Genomic DNA, 23385 nt, shown 5'->3' with positions numbered 1-23385 from the left:
CCCATTGAGTCATCTGTTCCACATGTTTCTCCATTTTGTGTGAATTGACATCAGCCCTAAGTTGCCTTTCACTTTTTGAACTGTTTCCTTGTTCTTCAGCCATTTAATTTGAAGTCTCCAGGTTTCTCTTTCTGACTCCTCTTCTGTACCCACACATTTACTTGCTTTCAAGTCTTAAAAGCCCAGCCCCCCTGACTGAGGGTCAGCCTTCTTTTGCCTCTCTGCACCATTTCCATTCTGTGTTAGTGACCAGAAAGGGATAAAATACCTACAGTGTGATCTAACTATAGCTCCATGCAGTTTTAACAAGACATGTGTGACAGATGCTTTAAATGACTGAATATACAGTTTGAAGTTGCATCAGTGAAGTTACTGCTTGAATAATATCCTCAGACTGTCAGGAATAGCAGAGCTCAGGGCTGCAATCAGAGATTGCAGGTTTCCCAGTGGGAAACAGCACAGGAATATTATCCTAAGTGTGCACTCGGGGACATTTAAACAGGAATTGACGTGTTGTTTGTACAGAGATCAGCATCTGTTTTAATGTGAGTTCATACAGCCATTAAAAATATTTGAGCCTGGTTGCATTGTGAGGATCACAGTGTCATAGGTGGGAGGGGTGGTCTGCAGCTTTTTAGATCAGCTAGTGGAGAATTGAAGGTTTTGCAGAGGGTTGGGGAGGAGTGGTACCAAGCCTGGTGGCAGAGGGTCAGTTGGAGTGGAGGGGGCGCAGTGGGAAGGGATTTACATTCTCGGTGCCAAGGCTTAGGGTGGGGTGTTGGTTCTGTGCATGGTATGGAGGGTCAATGGAGTGGAGTGGAGGGTAGGGAGGGATTTGTGCTCTTGGCATGGAGGTTTCCTGTGCAGTGTAGAGGGTCAGTGGCAGGTATTTGGGCTCTTGACGCAGAGGGTCTGGGGGATGTTCTGTGTGCAACACAGAGGGTCAGTGGTAGGAGTGGTTGCACTCTCTCTGCGGAAGGTCATTGTGCTTTGCACACAAGGTACAAAGGGTCAGTGTGTTGGAGGTGAAGTGGTCATTTGTTTTACTAGTACAGTAGTGGAGAGGCGATTAATTTTGGTGGGAAACTGCTAGTTTGGGGGACACTGTTGTGGAAGATTACCCTTGTGGTTCTCCCAGTGTGTATCTGGTTTTATCTCTACTGTGTCGAGTGCAGCATTCTCTTGAAAACAAAGACATTGCACTCTTTCCAGGTTTACATTCAGTTAGTAAATGTTTAATCACAGGCCATTTTTTGTATGATTGACAGGTAGACATCATCTGTGGAAACAAGATCTTAGAACATCACCAGACCTTGAGGCATATTCGCAGCAACGTCACCCACAACAGTATACGGGTTAGTGCTGGGCCCCTCGCGTCACAGAATAGCAAATAAAATTCTACGCAGTGGGAATGAATGAAAATTTACCACGAGGACCATGTATGTAGGAATCAATCCGAAGGGTGATATTGGGATTCTGTGCAATAGGAGTCAATGGGAAGGGTGTTATTGGGATTCTGTACTGTGGCAGTAAGTAGGAACAGTCTAGTTGGGATTGAGTATAGTTAGTGTAAATAAGAAGAGTATCAGTGGAATTGTATATTGTGGCTATGAATGGGAATGGACTAGTTAGAATTGTGTATAGTGAGTGTGGGCAGCACTGGAGTGAGAAATGTAAGGCTAGGAATTCTGTGAGAACATAAGATGCAAACCAGCTTAAAATTGAGGTTGAACACAAAATAGTAAATATTCTGTATGATTACTTCCTCATATATACAATGAAGCTAAAAGATAATTCGGGCTTTGACTTCGCGATGAACGAGATGGAAATGTTAGACTGGGTAAATGGGTTCAAAATAAATAAATCCCCATGACTATGTACCCCATATCAACCACATTACCCTCAACCATCTGGTACCCCATCAAAAAACACAATCAAGTTAATCAAGCACGATTTGCCTTTAACAAATCCATGTTGGCTTTCCTTAATTAATCCACATTTGTCCAAGTGACTGTAAATTTTGTCCCGAATTATTGTTTCTAAAAGCTTTCCCACCACTGAGGTTAAACAGACCAGCCTGTAGTTGCTGGATTTATCCTGACACCTTTTTTTGGACAATGGTGCAACACTTGCAATTCAACAGTCCCCTGACACCACCCCGGTATCGAAGGAGGATTGGTAGATTATGCCAGTACCTCTGCAGTTTCCACACTTACTTCCTTCAGCATCCTCGGATGCATTCCATCTGGCCCTGGTGAAGTATCAACTTTAAGTACTGCCTGCTCTTCATCAGCTGATCTCATATCTCAACCACTCCCTCTTTCACTATGACTTTGGCAGTATCTTCTTCTTTGGTAAAGGCTGATGCAAAGTACTCAGTTAGTACCTCAGCCATATCCTCTCCCTCCATGTGTAAATTCCCTTTTTGGTCCCTAATTGGCCTCACAGCTCCATTTACCACCCTTTTACTATTTATATGCCAATGGAAGACTTTTGGATTCCTTTTTATGTTAGCTGCCAGTCTCTTCTCATACTCTGTCTTTGCCCGTCTTATTTCCTTTTTCACTTCCCCTCTGAACTTTCTATATTCAGCCTGATATCTGTCATATGCCCTCCTTTTCTGCTTCATTTTACACTCTGTCTCTTTTGTCATCCAGGGAGTTCTGGCTTTGCTTGTCCCATCTTTCCCTCTTGTATGAATGTAGAATCATAGAATGGTAACAGCACAGAAGGAGTCCATTCGGCCCATCATGTCCATGCCAAGTTTCTGCAAGAGCAACTCAGCTAGTCCCACTCCCTCGCCTTGTATTCTTTTGTTTATATTGCCTCTCCTTGTTCTTCCGACCAAAATGTATCACTTCACACTTCTCTACATTAAATTTCATCTGCCACGTGTCACCATGTCTATGTCCTCTTGAAGTCTATCACTTTCCTCCTCACAGTTCACAATATTTCCAAGTTTTGTGTCATCTGCAAATTTTGAAATTGTGCTGTGCACACTCAAGTGTAGCTCATTAATATAGATCAAGAAACGCGGTAGTCCTAATACCAACTCTAGGGAACCCCACTATATACCACTAGGTACCTCGACTGTGCCTGAACCATACCCTCTTTTTAAAGGCAGCCCATTGTTCTGCTAGAATTTACCTGCTGGTCTTTATTCCAATGTACCAGGCACAGATCTGTTCTCACCCCAATGAAATTGGCTGTCCTCCAACTGACTATTTTTAGTCTGCACTGCTGCTTGTCCTTTTCCATGGCTAACCTAAACCTTATCATACTGCGATCATTGTTCCCTAAATGTTACCATACTGATGCTTGATTCACATGACCCACCTCATTCCCCAGAACCCGATTCATCATTGAGTAGGACAAGAAAAGCAAATGTAGAGCTGAAATCAAGGAATGTTTCTTCACAATGACAGAGTTGATGGAATGGACTCCCAGACAGAATAGTGAAATGAAGAACTCTGGAATCATTTAGGAAGCAATTAGATGGTGAAATTTGGGAGTGTAGGGGAAGGAAGTTGTGGGGTTTGTCTGGATGAACTGCAGTGGGCCAAATGGCCTCCATCATCTGTACATATCATGATCTTATCTGGGCAAAGGAAACATTGCAGATATGATGCAGTAGATCACAGTAGCAGATTGTGGTGAGTAAAGAGGTTAAATGGAGGAAAGGTGTAACTTTAAAATGAGTTGGGGCTCTATCACACGATGAGTCTTGATGAATGTACATCATGTGTAGTGTCACAAATTATTGCAAGTATACATGTGCTGCAAAATGTTTCCGTCAATCTGTATCTTTGGGCTTCACCTTAATGGTTGATGCACAATATCTACGTACTATTCCACCCTGCTCTGTAGCTTGTGGTCAATGCAGGTGTTTGGTTATTTATCTTGTACGTTACAGATCACAGTATCAAAGAACGAAAGAAAGACTTGCTCCTTTCACAACCTCAGGATGTCCCAAAGTGCTTTACAGCTAATGAATTATTCCTTGAAGTGTAATCACTGTTGTAATGTAGGAAATGCAACAGCCAATTTACACACAGCAAGCTCTCACATATAGCAATGAGATGATGACCAGATAATCTGTTTTAGTGATATTGATTGAGGGATAAATATTGGCCAAGACACGGGGAGAACTCTGACTCAAAATAGTGCTGTGGGATCTTTGACCTCCACCTGAGGGCAGATTGGGTCTCAATTTAGTATCTCATCCACAAAACAACACCTCTGACAGTGCAGCACTCCCTCAGTACTACACTGGAGTGTCAGCCTGGATTTTAGTACTCATGGGCTGGATTTTAAGAAGCCCTCGATGTCATGATTCGTGGTGGGTGGGGGTGGGGCCTGAAGATGGTTCTGGATGAGGCCCGCCACAGACCTCAACGTTGGCAGGTCCCAGTCTGATCATCCTGGCAGCGGCAAGGCTCTGTGGCAGCCCCCCTGCCACTGGGCAATGGAAACACAATTTGAATATTCAAATCAATAAAATTAATTTACATACACTTACATTAAGACTTGACATCCCGCTGCAATTGTCGGCGCAGTGGCAGGCACTCCCACACCTTCAGATCCCTGTCTGGGGAAATGAGGTGTGACACTGGCGGGGAGGGGGGAGGAGGTACGTTTCTCAGTGCAGGAGGGGTGTCAAATATATGTAATGGGTGTAGGGAATGATGGGAAGGGTTGAACCTTAAACATTGTGCAATTTGGGGGTGGGGGGAAGGTCAGATGTAAAAGGGAAGTGAAAGGGGCAAAAGAAATGTATTTAATTTTGGTGTATATTTCTTGAATATTTAAATAAGCCAGCAGGACTGGCTGCCCTTTAAAAATGACGCCAGTGCCTGCGCACAGGAAGCTGACGCCATTGCCGAGGACGGACAGCCCACCCCCTCCACGTGATTGGGGAGGGTGGGCCGCCCTGACTATTTAAATGAGCCGCCAAGATCGATGGCGGGCTCAGAATCCAGCCCCATGTCTCTGGAGTAGAATTTGAACCCACAACATTCTGACTCAGAGGTGAGATTGCTACCCACTAAGCCACAGCTGACACCTCATTGAAAGGTCAATAGTCAGCTGTGACCAGGTTACGTTGAACTGTCAGATAATCGATTTAAAGAATCCAATTATCCATCATTCACTTGCATCACACACAATCCATTTTTTTTTTTTATTTCCAAAATATACTTTATTCATAAAAATCTGTAAAAATTACATTGCCAAACAGTTTCCAAACAGCACCAAAAAATACAAACATTGCAAGGGAGATCAGTTTCCTTCAATATTGTCATGAGTTTCTTCCCAACCCTTCCGTTTCACAATTGTCATGTCAATTACAGTTTTACCTTTACAGCAATTCAGAATATTAACGATACAGTTCGAGGGGTTTCCCATGGTTCCAGCCCCTCAGTCCAGCTTGGTGGGGGAACCTTACACTGTGGTCTTTCCCCATTGAGCCTTTGCTGCGGCTGCCCCAAGCTTTCGTGTGTCCCTCAGCACGTAGTCCTGGACCTTGGAATGTGCCAGTCTGCAACATTCGGTGATGGACAACTCTTTGCGCTGGAAGACCAGCAAGTTTTGGGCAGACCAAAGGGCATCTTTCACCGAATTGATAGTCCTCCAGCAGCAGTTGATGTTTGTCTCGGTGTGCGTCCCTGGGAACAGCCCGTAGAGCACAGACTCCTGTGTTAGAGCTGCTTGGGATGAACCTTGACAAAAACCACTGCATCTCTTTCCACACCTGCTTTGCAAAGGCACATTCCAGGAGGAGGTGGGCGACCGTCTCTTCCCCACCACAGCCAACACGGGGGCACTGTGCGGAGGGGGCGAGACTTCGGGTGTGCATGAAGGATCTGACGGGGAGGGCCCTTCTCACCACCAGCCAAGCTACGTCTTGGTGCTTGTTTGAAAGTTCTGGTGATGAGGCATTCCGCCAAATGACTTTGACGGTCTGCTCGGGGAACCATCCGACAGGATCCACCGTTTCCTTTTCCCGTAGGGCCTTGAGGACATTCCGTGCAGACCACTGCCTGATGGACCGGTGGTCAAAGGTGTTTTTCCGCAGAAACTGCTCCACGAAGGATAGGTGGTACGGCGCCGCCCAACTGCACGGTGCGTTGCGCGGCAATGTGACCAGGCCCATCCTTCGCAACACCGGGGACAGATAGAACCTCAGCACGTAGTGACACTTGGAGTTTGCATACTGGGGATCGACACATAGCTTGATGCAGCCGCACACGAAGGTGGTCATCAGGATGAGGGCCACGTTGGGTACATTTTTCCCGCCCATGTCCAGAGATTTGAACATCGTGTCCCTCCGGACCCGGTCCATTTTAGATCCCCAGACGAAGCGGAAAATGGCTCGGGTGACTGCCACGGCGCAGGAGTGGGGTATGGGCCAGACCTGCGCCACGTAGAGCAACAACGTGAGCGCCTCGCACCTGATGACCAGGTTCTTACCCACAATGGAGAGAGATCGCTGCCCCCACATGCCCAACTTTTGTCGTACCTTGGCTACTCGCTCCTCCCATGTTTTGGTGCACGCCCCGGCCCTTCCGAACCATATCCCCAGCACCTTCAGGTAATCTGACCTGACGGTGAAGGGGACAAAGGATCGGTCAGCCCAGTTCCCAAAGAACATGGCCTCGCTCTTGCCGTGGTTAACTTTGGCTCCCGAGGCCAGTTCGAACTGGTCGTAGATGCTCATCAGTCTGCGCACGGACAGCGGATCCGAGCAGAAGACGGCGACGTCATCCATGTACAGGGAGGTTTTGACCTGAGTGCCTCCGCTGCCTGGGATTGTCACCCCTCTTATGCTCGCATCCTTCCTAATAGACTCAGCAAAGGGTTCAATACAGCAAACAAACAAGACCGGGGACAGAGGACAGCCCTGTCTGACTCCAGATTTGATCGGGAAACTTTCAGATTCCCACCCGTTGATTGACACTGCGCTACTGATGTTTGTGTAGAGCAGTTGGATCCAATTGCAGATTCCCTCCCCAAACCCCATTTTGGAAAGCACGTCCATCATGTAGGTGTGCGATATCCTGTCAAAGGCCTTCTCCTGGTCCAGGCTGATGAGGCAGGTGTCCACCCTCCTGTCCCGTACGTAGGCGATCGTATCCCTGAGTAGCGCGAGGCTATCAGAGATCTTCCTGCCGGGTACAGTACAGGTCTGATCGGGGTGAATCACCAGCTCCAGAGCAGACTTGACTCGACTGGCTATGACTTTGGACAGAATCTTGTAATCAACATTAAGCAGTGAGATGGGCCGCCAATTTCTGATTTCTACCCTCTCCCCCTTCTGCTTGTAAATGAGGCTGATGATGCCTTTTCTCATGGATTCTGACATGCTACCGGCCAGGAGCATACTCTCGTATACTTCCAGCAGGTCCGGGCCGACCCAGTCCCACAGGGCCGAGTACAACTCGACCGGTAAGCCGTCGCTCCCGGGAGTTTTACTCGCCTCGAAAGACTCGACGGCCTTTGTCAGCTCGTCCAGAGTTAGCGGCTTGTCCAGTCCCTCCCTCCTGCTGTCATCTAAGACCTCTGTGATAGATGACAGGAAGGACTGGGAGGCTCTGCTGTCTGTGGGCTTCGCGTCATACAACCCAGCATAAAAGGATTTGCTGATCCTTAGTATGTCGGACTGCGAAGACGTTACCGAGCCATCTTCTTCCTTCAGGCTGCTGATAACAGAGCTCTCTCTGTGTACCTTTTGGAAGAAGTAACGCGAGCACGTCTCATCCTGCTCGATGGAGCGGACTCTGGACCGGAAGATGATCTTGGAGGCCACCTTGGCAAAGAGCGAGGCCTGCTGGCTCTTCACCTCTTGGAGGTCCTCCTTGACCTCGACCCCCATTGACTGCAACCGGAGTAGATTTTGCATAATTTTCTGGAGTCGGGACAGTTCCCTCTGTCTCTCTCTCGCCTTCTGAACACCTTTGTGGATGAAGAACCTCTTGATGTTCTCCTTTATCGCTTCCCACCAGTGAACTGGAGACTCAAAGAGGGGTTTCACGGTCCTCCAACCATTGTAATCCCTTTTGAGTTCCTCAACGTTCTCTGGGGTCAGCAGTGTCGCATTGAGCTTCCACGTCCCTCTGCCAACCCGCTGGTCGTCCTGTAAGTGACAGTCGGCCAGTAAGAGGCAGTGGTCGGAGAAGAACACCGGCTTGACGTCGGTGGATCCGACCGTGATAGCACGGGACACAAACAGGAAGTCAATCCTGGAACGGGCAGACCCGTCCGATCTTGACCATGTGTATCTGCGCTGCGCTCCGTCTGCAGGTTTGCTGAAGACGTCGTGCAGTTTGGCATCCTTAACTGTTTCTACTAGGAATCTGGACGTAGCGTCCAGTTTGCTGTCGTCACTGCCGGATCGTCCAGCCGCATCGATGATGCAGTTGAAGTCACCGCCTAGGATGACCGGCCTGGACGTCGCCAGCAGCAGTGGGAGCTGCTGGAAGACGGTCAGCCGCTCGCTGCGTTGTACCGGGGCGTACACGTTGATCAACCGGAGCGGAGCGTTGTTGTACATCACGTCTGCTACGAGGAGGCGGCCGCCCACCACCTCCTTAACTTCGGAGATGGTGAAGTTACCTCCCCGCAGCAGAATACCCAGGCCGGAGGAACGGCAGTCATTACCCCCCGACCAGATCGATGGCCCGTGGGACCACCATCGCGACCACTGCCTGTAGGTGCTGAGGTGTGGTATTCCACACTCCTGCAGAAACAGTAGGTCAGCTTTGACCTTGGCAAGGTAATCCAAGGTTGAAACACATCGCGTAGTAGATTTAATGCTACGCACATTAATGGAAGCAATTCTTACACCCATTTTTTACTAAAAATTAGTTGTTGCTTCCCATACCATTTGTCCTCGCTAGTCCCAGTCCTTCCCCTTCGGGATGTTCCTGCATACCCATCGTATGCGCAAGCAGTTTCACGTTGGTTGGGCTCAGAAACCCCTCCTGATTTTTCATGCAGGGTTTGTGCCGCTCGGGTGACATCGGGGGGGTCTTGTAGGCAGAGAGGATTGGGTTGTCCTCAGCTGCTTCCATCTGTTCCTCCTCGAAAACATCACAGCTCCCGGTCTCCCGGAGCTCAGGTGTCTTTGCTCCCGGTGTCGCAGAGCTGAGATGCGTTGGCCACGTCGTTACGTGTGGGGAATTGGGGTTGGGGCACGCCGGGCCCATCACAGCTTCCAGTGCCCGGGGGCTGGGATGCTCTCTCATCCATCTCGGAGTTCTGCCGCCTCTTTTGAAGGGGCTGTCGTTCCAGCATTTCCCCGTCCAGTGAAGAGGAGTTGTTGCAGTCTGATTCAGAAGAGAGCCTCCTCTTGCCACTGGTTTGGATGGTGGCTTTGGGATGTTTTTTCTTTGTGGTTTTCCTCTGGACCACTTGCCACTGACCTGTTTGTCCATCTGCTGCCTCCTCCTCCATTGATTCTGTCTGTGGAGGAGGGGTTTCCGGGCGCTGGGTAGGTGCTGGGTCATTGGTTTCAGCCGCCTCCCCTTCCTTCTCAGGTTGAAGTTCCTCACTGCGGAGAAGGTTGCTGGTCTCCTTTCGAACAGCGGACGCCTTCGTCGAACCTTCGCCCGGCCATTCCTTGGACCTTGCCGCCATCACACACAATCCATGATCAATATAAAGTTACAACAGAGACCCTTGCTCCCTACAGTGTCCTGACTCATAGGGACTCCATGTGACTAAATGCTCCTCATGGTGCCCACGAGTACCTTATTGTCATAGAGTTATACAGCACATAAGTAGGCCCTTCGGCCCATAGTGTGTGCTGGCCATCAAGCACCTAACTAGTCTAATCCCATTTTCCAGCACTTGGCCTGTAGCCTTGTATGCTATGGCATTTCAAGTGCTCATCTAAATACTTCTTTAATGTTGTGAGGGTTCCTGCCTCTACCACCACTTCAGGCAGTGTGTTCCAGATTCCAACCAACCCCTGGGTGAAAACATTTTTCCTCAAATCCCCTCTAAACCTCCTGCCCCTTACCTTAAATCTATGCCCCCTGGTTATTGACACCGCCGCTAAGAGAAAAAGTATCTTCCTATCTAACCTATCAATGCCCCCCAATTTTGTATAGCTCAATCATGTCCCCCCTCAACTTTCTCTGCTCTGAGGAAAACAACCCTAGCCTATCCAGTCTCTCTTCATAGCTGAAATGCACTAGCCCAGGCAACATCCTGGTGAATCTCCTCTGCACCTTCTCCAGTGCAATCACATCCCTCCAGTAGTGTGGCGACCAGAACTGTACACAGTACTCCAGTTGTGGCCTAACTAGCGTTTAATACAGCTCCATCATAACCTCCCTGCTCTTATATTCGATGCCTCGGCTAATAAAAGCAAGTATTCCATATGCCTTCCTAACCACATTATCTACCTGCGATGCTGCCTTCATTGATCGATGGCCAGGTACACCAAGGTCCTTCTGACCTTCTGTATTTCCTAGGGTCCTACCATCCATTGTATATTCCCTTGTCTTGTAAGTCCTCCCAAAATGCATCATCTCACACTTCTCAGGATTAAATTTCATTTGCCACTGCTCCACCCATCTTTCCAGCCCATCTATATCGTCCTGTAATCTAAGGCTTTCCTCCTCACTATTTACGACACCACCAATTTTGGTGTCATCTGTGAACTTACTGATCATACCTCCTATATTCATCTCTAAATCATTAATGTACACTACAAACATCAAGGGTCCCAGCACCGATCCCTGTGGTACACCGCTGGTCACAGGTTTCCACTCGCAAAAACAACCCTCGACCATCACCCTCTGCCTCCTGCCACTAAGCCAATTTTGGATCCAATTTGCCAAATTGCCCTGGATCCCATGGGTTCTTACCTTCTTAACCAATCTCCCATGCGGGACCTTATCAAAAGCCTTACTGAAGTCCATGTAGACTACATCAACTGCTTTACCCTCATCTACACATGTAGTCCCGCCTTGAAAAATTCAATCAAGTTAGTTAGACACGATCTCCCCCTGACAAAGCCATGCTGACTATCCCTGATTAATCCCTGCCTCTCCAAGTAGCGATTAATCTGGTCCCTCAGAACTTTTTACAATAGTTTCCCAACCACTGATGTTAGACTCACCGGCCTGTAATTACCTGGTTTATCTCTGCTACCCTTCTTGAATAATGGTACCACATTCACTGTCCTCCAGTCCTCTGGCACCTCTCCTGTGGCCAGAGAGGATTTGAAAATTTGTGTCAGAGCCCCTGCTATCTCCTCCCTTGCCTCACATAGCTGCCTGGGATACATCTCATCTGGGCCTGGGGATTTATCCACTTTTAAGCCTGCTAAAACCACTAATACTTCCTTTCAATGCTAATATGTTCAAGTATATCACAATCCCCCTCCCTGATCTCTACACAAAGAGCTCAGCCTGGACTGGAGCTCTGCAGGATAGGCTACGTCCAGTGCTACGGGCAGGCACGGCCACATTTCCCCCCCCCCCCCCCCCCCCACTCAACAAGGCGGGCGGAGTTGAGTGGCAGTGGGACAGGGAAGTCTAGTGCAGTCCTGAGCGGGAGATGAGTGCTGAGTCACATTTCTTATTTAGTTCCCAACAAATAACTATTGCACAATCCACCATTTAAACCAACATCAGGACTTCAGCTCATTGCTGCAAAGGGGGAGACTCAGCTGCTACAATTTGCTGTTCCCTTCCTTCTCGGGGGATGTTACAGCTTTGATGGATATGTCTGTGATTGCTCCTGCTGTTTCTAAGTGAATGCTCCTGCTGTGTGACCTGTGACTGATCTTTTCAAAGCTCAGCTGCACATGTGCAGTAACCAAGGAAACTGCCTCCTGGGGCAGCAAGGCATAATAAATTTAAAATGTATTTAATGTATTTTGTAATGTATTTTCCACTGCACCTGATTAGCGGGTGGCCTGTCCTCTACTCTGCCTGCTTGATGGTGGAGGCAGACTGGAGATACTGGTCAGTTTACAGAAATGCTTTGTGTTTGTGTGCATGTATGATCTGCAGATTTAAACTCAGACTGGGCAATTGCACAGCTTATTTACACTGTACTGGATCTATTTTCTTATTCACACTGCTCTTTGAACTGTGCTTATAGAATTGTGTACTTTTGGGAGGTGAGAATCGTAGAATAATACAGCATTGCAGGAGGCTATTTGGCCCATCGTGCCTGTGCCAGCTCTTTGAATCATCCAATTACAGTATCTATCCAATTATTTCTGATGAAAGGTCACAGACCTGAAATGTTAACTGTTTCTCTCTCCACAGATGCTGCCTGACCTGCTGAGTATTTCCAGCACTTTCTCTTTTCATTTATTTTAACTATCCTATGTTCTTTCTCCACGGCCCTGCAAATTTTCCCTCTTCAAATATTTATCCAATTCTCTTTTGAAAGGTACTCTTGAATCTGCTTCCAATGCCTTTTCAGGCAGTGGATTTCAGATCATCGGAGCAGGAGTAGGTCATTCAACCCATTGAGCCTGCTCCACTATTCAATACGATCATGGCTGATCATCCACTTTAATGCCTTTTCCCCACACTATCCCCATATCCCTTTATGTCATTAGTATTTAGAAATCTGTCAATCTCTGCTTTAAACATACTCAATGACTGAGCTTCCAGAGCCCTCTGGCGTAGAGAATTCCAAAGATTCACAACCCTCTGAGTAAAGGGTGGCGCAGTGGTTAGAACCGCAGCCCTCACAGCTCCAGCGACCCGGGTTCAATTCTGGGTACTGCCTGTGCGGAGTTTGCAAGTTCTCCCTGTGTCTGCGTGGGTTTTCGCCGGGTGCTCCGGTTTCCTCCCACAGCCAAAAGACTTGCAGGTTGATAGGTAAATTGGCCATTATAAATTGCCACCTAGTGTAGATAGGTGGTAGGGGAATATAGGGAAGGTGGGGATGAGGTAGGAATATGGGATTAGTGTAGGATTAGTATAAATGGGTGGTTGATGGTCGGCACAGACTCGGTGGCCCGAAGGGCCTGTTTCAGTGCTGTATCTCCAAATAAAATAAAATAAAGAAATTTCTCCTCATCTCGGTCCTAAGTGGCTTCCCCTTATTTTGAAATTGTGTCCCCTGGTTCTAGACTCCCCAACCAGGGGAAACATCTTACCTGCATCTACCCTGTCTATCTGTTTAGATATTTTGTAGCTTTCAATGAGATCACCTCTCATTCTTCAAAACTCCAGAGAATACAGGCCCAGTTTCCCCAATCTCTCTTCATAGGACAGTCCCGTCATCCCGGGAACAATTCTAGTGAACTTTCGTTGCACTCGCTGTTTGGTAATAATATCCTTCCTAAGGTCAGGGGACCAAAACTGCACAGAGTACTCCAGGTGCAGTCTAACCAAGGTTCTATACAATTGAAGCAAGACTTCGCTACCCCTGTACTCAAATCCTCTTGCGATAAAGGCTAACATACCATTAGCCTTCCTAATTGCTTGCTGCACCTGCACGCTAGCTTTCAGTGACTTATTGACGAGGACACCCAGGTCTCTTTGTACATCTACACTTTCTAATCTCTGACCATTTAAGAAATACTCTGCATGTCTGTTCCTCTTACCAAAGTGGATAACCTCACATTTTTCTACATTACATTCCATCTGCCACATTCTTGCCCACTCACTAAGTCTTTGCATCTTCCTCACAACACACATTCCCACCTGCAAACTTGGAAATATTACATTTGGTCCCCACATCCAAATCATTGACATATATTGTGAACAGCTGGAGCCCAAGCACTGATCCCTGCGGTACCCCACTAGACACAGCTTGCCAACACAGAAATGATCTGTTTATTCCTACTCTCTGTTTTCTGCCTGTTAACCAATCCTTAATCCATGCCAGTATATTACCTCCTATCCCATGTGCTTTAATTTTGCTAATCAACTTCCTGTGGGGGACTTTATCAAAAGCCTTCTGAAAATCCAAGTATACCATGTCCACCGACTCCCCTTCATCAATTCTGTTAGTAACGTCCTCAAAAAAATTCCAACATGTTCATCAAACATGATTTCCCATTCATAAATCCATGTTGACTATGGCCAATCAGATCATTACTATTCAAGTGTCCATTTCTCACATCCTTTAGAATAGTTTCTAGCATTTTACCTACAACTGATGTAAGGCTAACAGGTCTGTAGCTATCTGTTTTCTCTCTCTCTCCCTTCCAATCTGCAGGAACCGTTCCAGAATCTATAGAATTTTGGAAGCTGATCACCAGTGCATCTACTATCTCCATAGCTGCCTCTTTCAACACTCTGGGATGTAGAATATCAGGCAGGAACTTATCAATCTTCAGCCCCATTAATTTCTCCAATACAACCTTCTTAGTAATACTAATTTCCTTTAATTCCTCATTCTCCCCAGTCCCTTGGATCTCTAATTCTGGGAGATTTCTTGTAGCTTCCTCAGTGAAGACAGACACAAAGTAATCATTTAGCTTCTCTGCCATTTCTCTATTCCCCATTTTAAATTCTCCTGAAACACGAACAAGAAATGCTGGAAATACTCAGCAGGTCTGGCAGCATCTGTGGAGAGAGAAGCAGAGTTAATGTTTCAGGTCAGTGACCTTTCATCAGACCAGGCAAAGGTTAGAAATGTAATAGGTTTTATGCAAATAAAGCAGGGGTGGGGCAAGAGCTAACAAAAGCGAAGGTGTCGATAGGATAGAAGGTCACAGAGAATAACTGACAAGAAGATCATGCAGCAAAGACAAATGCTATGTTAATGGTGTGCTGAAAGATAAAGCGTTAGTGCAGAGAGGGTGTTAATTGACATGGTTAAAAAAAAGAAACAAACTACAAGAAAAAGAAAAAATAACAAAAATAAAAAGGGGGGCCCCATCATGCTGTGAAATTGTTGAACTCAATGTTCAGTCTGGTAGGCTGTAGGTTGCCTAATTGGTAAATGACATGCTGTTCCTCGAGCTTGCGTTGATGTTAACTGAAACACTGCAGCAAGCCCAGGACAGATATGTGGACATGAGAGCAGGGGCGTGTGTTGAAATAACAATCAACCGGAAGCTCGGGGTCATGCTTTCAGACTGCATTTGGTCTCCCCAGTGTAGAGGAGACCACAATGTGAGCAGCGAATACAGTGTACTAAATTGAAAGAAGTACAAGTAAATCGCTGCTTCACCTGAAAGGTGTGTTTGGGGCCTTGGATAGTGAGGAGAGAGGAGGTAAAAGGGCAGGTATTACACCTCCTGCGATTGCATGGGAAGGTGCTGTGGGACGAGGATGAGGTGTTAGGGGTAATGGAAGAATGGACCACGGTGTCGCGGAGGGAACAATCCCTTCGGAATGCTGACAGGAGAAGGGAGGGGAAGATGCATTTGGTCGTGGCATCACGCTGGACGTGGCGGAAATGGCAGAGGATGATCCTTTGGATGTGGAGGCTGATGGGGAAAGTGAGGACAAGGGGAACCCTGTTGCAGTTCTGGGAGGGAAGGGAAAGGATGAGGGTAGAGGTGTGGGAAATGGGCCGAACACGGTTGAGGAAAAAGGAAGACATATCAGAAGCGCTGTCGTGGAAGGTTGCATCATCAGAGCAGATACATCGGAGATGGAGAAACTGGGAGAATGGAATGGAATCCTTACAGGAGGCAGGATGTGAAGAAGTGTAGTCGAGGTAGCTGTGGGAGTCATTTGGCTTATAATGGATATTAGTAGACAACCTATCCCACAGATGGAGACAGAGAAGTCGAGGAAGGGAAGGGTAGTGTCAGAGATGGACCATGTAAAGTTGAGAGAAGGGTGGAAATTGGAAGCAATGTTGATAAAGTTTTCCAGTTCGGGGCGGGAGCGGGAAATGGCACCGATACAGTCATCAATGTACCTGACTCTGCCTATAATGGACCCACATTTGTCTTAGCCAAACTTTTCCTTTTATGTACCATAGAAGCTCTTACAATCCATTTTTATGTTTTCTGCTAGTTTACATTCATATTCTATTCTCCTTTTCTTTATCGGTTTCTTGGTCCTCCTTTACTGTATTCTAAAATCCTCCCAATCCTCAGGTTTGCTACTATTTCTGGCAACTTTATACGCCTTTTCTTTGAAACTTATACAATCCTTAACTTCCTTTGTTAGCCACAGTTGACTGCCTTTTCTTTTGGGGTTTTGTTGCCACAAGGGAATGTATAGTTGCTGTAAACTATGTAATAATTCTTTAGAGACTATCCATTGCCTATGTACTGTCATACCTTTTAATGTATTTTCCCAATCCACCTCAGCCAACTTGCCCCTCATACCTTCATAATTTCCTTTGTTCAAATTTAACACCCTGGCTTCAGATTGAACTACCAAATTCTATCACATTATGGTGACTGATCCCTAAAGCTTCTTTTACAAGATTATTAATTAGCCCTTTCTCATTATATAATTTTAGATCTAAAATAGCCTGTTCTTTAATTGGTTCATCAACATACTGCTCTCGAAAACCATCCTGAACACATTCCAGAAACTCGTCCTCCACAGCATTAGTGCTCATTAGGTTTACCCAGTCTATATGCAGATTGAAGTCACCCATGATTACTGTATTATCCATGCGACATGCTTCTGTAATCTCTTGATTAATACCATACTACCACTACAGTTGGTGGCCTATAAACAACTCCTACCAATGTTTGCTGCCCCTTGCTGTTTCTTAGCTCCACCCAAACAGATGCCACATTTTGTTCTTCGGATCTGAGATCCATCCTTACTACTGTACTGATCCCATCCCTTCTTATCAGTGCAATACCACCTCCTTTTCCTTTTTGCCTGTCCTTCCTAAATGTCGAATATCCTTGAATATTCAGTTCCCAGTCTTGGTCACCCTGTAGCCACGTTTCCTTAATGGCAATTAAATCATACCCATTTACCTCTATTTGGGCCTTTAAATCATCTACTTTGTTGCGAATGTCCCTTAATCTTGTCTTCTTGACAAGATTCTGCATTCTAAGCCCAGTTGATGCTCGCCTTTGTTTCGCCTGCCTTCTAATGTCACTTGCTACTTTTCTACCTCCTGTTACCAGCTTTACTTCCTTCCAATTTGAGCTACCCCTCAGGTTCCCATCCCCCTGACAAGCTAGTTTAAACCCTCCCCAACAGCACTAGCAAATCTCCCTGCGAGGCTATTAGTTCCGGTCCTGTTAAGGTGTAGCCCGTCCATTTTGTACAGGTCCCACCTGCCCCAGAACTGATCCCAATGCCTCAGAAATCTGATGCCCTCCCTCCTACACGAATTCTCCAGCTGCATGTTCTATTGATCAATCCTCCTATTCCTATGCTCACGAGCACGTGATAGCCAAAGTTCTAATTTTTGCATTCCGTACACCATCAAAACATTCTATGTTAGCAATCTGTCGAGGTTGTAATTATGCTGAGTAATCCTGAGATTACTGCTCTTGAGATCCTGCTTTTTAATATCCTTTCTAACTCTCTAAAATCTGCTTTCAACACCTCATCCCTCTTCCTACGTATGTCATTGGTACCAATGTGGACCACGACCTCTGGCTGTTCACCCTCACTAAGAAGGATGTCCTGCAGCCACTCCATCACACCCTTGACCCTGGCCCCAGTGAGGCAACATACCATCCTGGAGTCATGTTTACTGCCGCAGAAACGCCTGTCTGATCCCCTGACTATCAAATCCCCTATCACTATCGCTCTTCCACTCTTCTTCCTCCCCTCCTGTGCAGCTGAGCCACCCATAGTGCCACGAGCTTTGCTCAGGCAGCACTACCCTGAGGAACCATCGCCCTCACCAGTATCCAGAATGGAAAACTGATTAGCAAGCATGATAGACTCAGGAGACTGTATTGCCTGCCTAGTTCTCTTAGACTGCCTGGTGATTCCCCATTCCCTCTCTGCGTGCATGCTCCTATTCTGCAGTATGACCACCTCCCCAAAAGACAGTAAGGGGAATAAGAAAAGTGATAGGCAGAGACATCAAGGGCCAGAATCAAACAGGGACACAGTGAAAAAAAAAAATTGCGAAGAAGACAAGTCATGTTAAAAAGACAAGCCTTAAAGCTTTGTGCCTTAACGCGCAGAGCATTCGCAATAAAGTGGATGAATTAATCGCGCAAATAGATGTAAACGGGTATGATATAGTCGGGATTATGGAGACATGGCTGCAAGGTGACCAGGGATGGGAAATGAACATCCAGGGATATTCAGTATTCAGGAAGGACAGACAAAAAGTAAAAGGCTGTGGAGTTGCATTGCTGGTTAAAGAGAAATTAATGCAATAGTGAGGAAAGATATTAGCTCTGACGATGTGGAATCTGTATGGGTAGAGCTGAGAAACACTAAGGGGCAAAAAACGTTAGTGGGGGTTGTATATAGACCCCCAAACTGTAGTGGTGATGTTGGGAATGGCATTAAACAGGAAATTAGAGATGCATGTGATAAAGGAACATCTGTAATTATGGGTGACTTTAATCTGCATATAGATTGGGCAAATCAACTTAGTCACAATACCGTAGAGGAGGAATTCTTGGAGTGTGTAGGAGATGGTTTTCTGGACCAATACATTGAGAACCAACTGGAGAACAGGCCATCCTAGACTGGGTATTGTGTAATGAGAGAGGAATAATTGACAATCTAGTGGTGCGAGACCCCTTGGGGACGAGCGATCATAATGTGATAGAATCCTTCATCAAGATGGAGAGTGACATAGTTGATTCTGAGACAAGGGTCCTGAACCTTAGTAAATGAAACTATGAAGGTATGAGGCATGAGTTGGCCATGACGGATTGGGAATTGTTACTTAAAGGGATGACGGTGGATAAGCAATGGCAAAAAGTTAAAGAGCGCATGGATGAACTGCAGCAATTGTTTATCCCTGTCTGGCGCAAAAGTAAAACGGGAAAGGTAGCCAAACCATGGCTTACCAGAGAAATTAGAGATAGCATTAGATCCAAGGAAGAGGCATATAAATTTGCCATGAAAAACAACAGACCTGAGGATTGGGAGCAGTTTAAAATTCAGCAAAGGAGGACCAAGGGATTGATTAAGAAGGGGAAAATAGAGTACAAGAGTAAGCTTGCGGGGAACATAAAAACTGACTGTAAAAGTTTCTATAGGTATGTGAAGAGACAAAGATTGGTGAAGACAAATGTAGGTCCCTTACAGTCAGAAATTGGGAATTTATTATGGGAAATAAAGAAATGGCTGACCAACTAAATGCATATCTATTTATTTAGAGATACAGCACTGAAACAGGCCCTTCGGCCCACCGAGTCTGTGCCAACCATCAATCACGCATTTATACTAATCCTACATTAATCCCATTACCCTCTCACATCCCCACTTTCCCTCACCATCTACCTATACTAGGGGCAATTTATAATGGCCAATTTACCTATCAACCTGCAAGTCTTTGGCTGTGGGAGGAAACCGGAGCACCCAACGAAAACCCACGCGGTCACAGGGAGAACTTGCAAACTCCACACAGACAGTACCCAGAATCGAACCCGGGTCGCTGGAGCTCTGAGGCTGCGGTGCTAACCACTGTGCCACCCACTGTGCATACTTTGGTTCTGTCTTCACAAAGGAGGACAAAAAGATCATATCAGAAATGTTGGGGGACACAGGGTTTAGTGAGAGGGAGAAACTGAAGGAAATCAGTATGAGCAGAGAAATGGTGTTGGGGAAATTGATGGGATTGAAGGCCGATAAATCCCCAGGGCCTGATGGTATGCATTCCAGAGTACTTAAGGAAGTGGCCCTAGAAATAGTGGATGCACAGTCACAGTGGCGCAGTGGTTAGCACCGCAGCCTCACAGCTCCAGTGACCCGGGTTCAATTCCAGGTACTGCCTGTGTGGAGTTTGCAAGTTCTCCCTGTGTCTGCGTGGGTTTTCTCCGGGTGCTCCGGTTTCCTCCCACAAGCCAAAAGACTTGCAGGTTGGTAGGTAAATTGGCCATTATAAATTACCCCTAGTATAGGTCGGTGGTAGGGAAATGTAGGAACAGGTGGGGATGTGGTAGGAATATGGGATTAGTGTAAAATGGGTGGTTGATGGTCGGCACAGACTCGGTGGGCCGAAGGGCCTGTTTCAGTGCTGTATCTCTAAAAAAAAAATTGGTAGTCATCTTCCAAGATTCTATAGACTCTGGAACAGTTCCTACAGATTGGAGGGTAACTAATGTAACCCGACTATCTAAAAAAGGGAGGTAGAGAGAAAGCAGGGAATTATAGACCAGTGGTGGGGAAAATTCTAGAGTCCATTATCAAAGATTTTATAGCAGAGCACTTAGAGAACAGTGGTAGAATCAGACAGAGTCAGCATGGATTTAGGAAAGGGAAATCATGCTTGACAAATCTACTAGAATTCTTCGAGAATGTAACTAGTAGAGTTGATGAGGGGAGCCAGTGGATGTGGTTTATTTGAACTTTCAGAAGGCTTTCGACAAAGTCCCACATAAGAGATTAGCATGTAAAATTAAAGCGCATGGGATTGGGGGTAGTGTATTGCGATGGATAGAAAATTGGTTGGCAGACAGGAAACAAAGAGTAGGGATAAATGGGTCTTTTTCCAAATGGCAGGCAGTGACTAGTGGGGTACCGCAGGGAACGGTGCAAGGACCCTAGCTATTCACAATATATATTAATGATTTAGATGAGGGAACTGAATGTAATGTCTCCAAATTTGCAGATGACACAAAACTAACACAACAACTAGCTGTGTTAAAAAAGAGTTTCTTCATGTTGCCTCTGCTTCTTTTGCCAATGACCTTAAATCTGTGTCCTCTGGGTACCAACCCTCCTGCCAGAGGAAAATTTCTCCTCATTTACTCGATCAAAATCCTTCATTATTTTCAGCACTATTAAATCTCCCCTCCTCTGCTGTAAAGAGAACAATCTCAGCTTCTCCATTCTTTCCACAGAACTGAAGTACCTCATCTCTGGTAGCATTCTATAATGCTTCTTCCCCCCAATCTCCCTCATTACCCAAGGCCACACCTCACCGAGGAGGTTGTGGGGATGGGGGTGGAGGGAAGGGTTGGCAAGCAGCCTTCGCCTATCCAGCTCTTGGACAATTTCCCTTTCTTTTCCTAATGCTCGAAGGAAGAGCACAACCTGTCCTGAGCTGAGGCTAGTGACTGAGTGTGTGAACCTACACAGGAAGATGCCGCCTCTCAAGCTTCAACACAGGAGGTCCAAACACAGGAAGGACCTTGTACAAAAATCAGCCATAGAACCATAGAAAAACTTGGGCAAAGAAGAAGGCCATTCAGCCCATTGTGCCCATGCCATCACCTTTAAGGATCTGTACTTTTGGTGAAAGGCTGAGAGTTGGTTGAGAAGTTCTGCTATTGAAGTGAGGACATCTGACTTTTCTTAGCTTACTTGTGTAGAATGATATGTGATGCAAGAAATACAGGACAAGAATAGACCCTGGTGGGGCACCACGAACACTCGCCCCGAATCTGGGTTATACTGCCTGCTCTTTCTGCATTTTGGCCCGGTAACTATTGGATGTATACTTGCTTCTCCATTCAGTATTTTTAATCATTGGTCCCATCTGCATAGTGAAAGTGAGTTAAGTAAACACTGACCCCACACAGTCCGCACTCTCCCTGAACCCCACACTCACTCCCCAAACACACACACCCGTAAATTGGCAGTCATGTCTTTAGCTGCCTGGGCCCTAAATTCTGGAATTCCCTCCCTAAACCTTTCTACCTCTCTCTCTCTCTCGCTCTCTGTTTTGCTGTAAGACACTACTTAATTCTTTGACCAAACTTTTGGTCAGCTGGCCTAATATCTCCTTATGTGGCTTTGAGTCTAATCTTAGGAACATAGGACATAGGAACATATGAGCAGGAGTAGGCCATTCAGCTAATCGAGCCTGCCCCACTATTCAGTATGATCATGGCTGATCTTCCACTTCAATGCATTTTCCCCACACTATCCTCAAATCCCTTTATGTCATTTGTATTTAGAAATCTGTCAATCTCTGCTTTAGACATACTCAATGACTGAGCTTCCACAGCCCTCTGGGGTAGAGAATTCCAAAGATTCACAACCCTCTGAGTAAAGAAATTTCTCCTCATCTCTGTCCTAAGTGGCTTCCTCCTTATTTTGAAATTGTGTCCCCTGGTTCTAGACTCCCCAACCAGGGGAAACATCTTAGCTGCATCTATCCTGTCTGATCCCTTTAAGTATTTCGTAGGTTTCAATGAGATCATTTCTCATTCTTCGAAACTGTAGAGAATACAGGCCCAGTTTCCCCAATCTCTCTCCATAGGACAATCCCACCATCCCAGGAATGAGTCTGGTGAACCTTCGTTGCACTCCCTCTATGGCAATAATATCCTTCCTAAGGTAAGGGGACGAAAATTGCACGTAGTACTCCAGGTGCGGTCTACCCGAGGTTCTATTCAATTGAAGCAAGACTTCACTACTCCTGTACTCAAATCCTCTTGCAATAAAGGCTATCGTACTATTAGCCTTCCTAATTGTTCACTAAAGCTGCTTTCAGGGCGTGTGGATGGAGTTGATACAGATCAGCCATGATATAATTGAATGGCGAAATATCCTCAAGGGGCTGAATGGTCCACTCCTGTTCTTATGTTCCTTCCTGTGAAGTGCCTTGGGATGTTTTACTACTTTCAAGGCAGTATATAAATGCAGGTTGTTGGTGTTGTAGAGGATGCTAAGAGGAGAGTGGCACTTATAAGTCTCTCCTTGAGACTGCTGCCCTTCCCAAAACACTAGCAGTAATATAGTTGTTCCTTTTGTTCCTGCAGTAGTACTGGTGCAACAATAATTTGAATGTGTCTGAAGGCTTGAAAGCCGTGTCAGCATCTCCCTAGAGTGTAATTCAGAGAGTGAGTGAAATGCTGCATATTCAGGGACTGGGGGCAACCTTGGCTGTTCCCTGGGGGACAGTGTTTTTACAGCAATGCGGCAAGGTTAGAGAGCACTTAACTCACTTTATGAAAGCAGCGTTACAAAGGAAAGGTGGGTGGAACTCCTGTTTTGTACAGCTTCTGGTCTTTTGTGATTAAAGCTAGTTCAGGCAGGGTTTGCGTATTAATGAAGATTACCAGTAGAACTATCAAATGTTGAAAACTGTCAAGGATCTCATCCTTCATAATAGAATCATTATTACTGGATATATTGGGGAAATAAATTCAGTGTTCTGGACCAAAATTACAGGCAGATATCAGCAATCCTTTGAACTCCCCCCACAGTCAATGGGAAACTGGATAATAAGAGTATATGAATGCCTGATTGTAGTAACGCATGTACCTCTGTGGTTTATGCTGTAAGTACACTCTGCTGCCTGTATCCTAACTCACACCATCCCGTTCACCCATCACCCCATATTGGCTTCCAGTCCAGTGATGTTTCAATTTTAAAATGGTCA

General features: G+C 46.1%; 1 protein-coding gene across 3 annotated transcripts in view; it reads left to right on the top strand.

Moving 5' to 3' along the window:
* Positions 1-23385, top strand: part of pcgf6 (polycomb group ring finger 6) — a 144475-nt gene that overhangs the window by 101548 nt on the left and 19542 nt on the right. For 2 of the 3 annotated variants that reach the window (XM_068053243.1, XM_068053241.1), the window contains one exon: positions 1269-1355. The exons of the other annotated variant lie outside the window; for it this stretch is intronic. In XM_068053243.1, coding sequence (XP_067909344.1) covers positions 1269-1355 — 87 coding nt within the window. The remainder of the gene's footprint in view (positions 1-1268; positions 1356-23385) is intronic. 3 annotated transcript variants of the gene reach the window in all.

Source organism: Heterodontus francisci, chromosome 20 (assembly GCF_036365525.1).
Source record: "Heterodontus francisci isolate sHetFra1 chromosome 20, sHetFra1.hap1, whole genome shotgun sequence".
Taxonomy (NCBI): Eukaryota; Metazoa; Chordata; class Chondrichthyes; order Heterodontiformes; family Heterodontidae; genus Heterodontus; species Heterodontus francisci.
The sequence above is the reverse complement of the archived record's forward strand: the minus strand, read 5'-3'. Positions and strand labels throughout refer to the sequence as shown.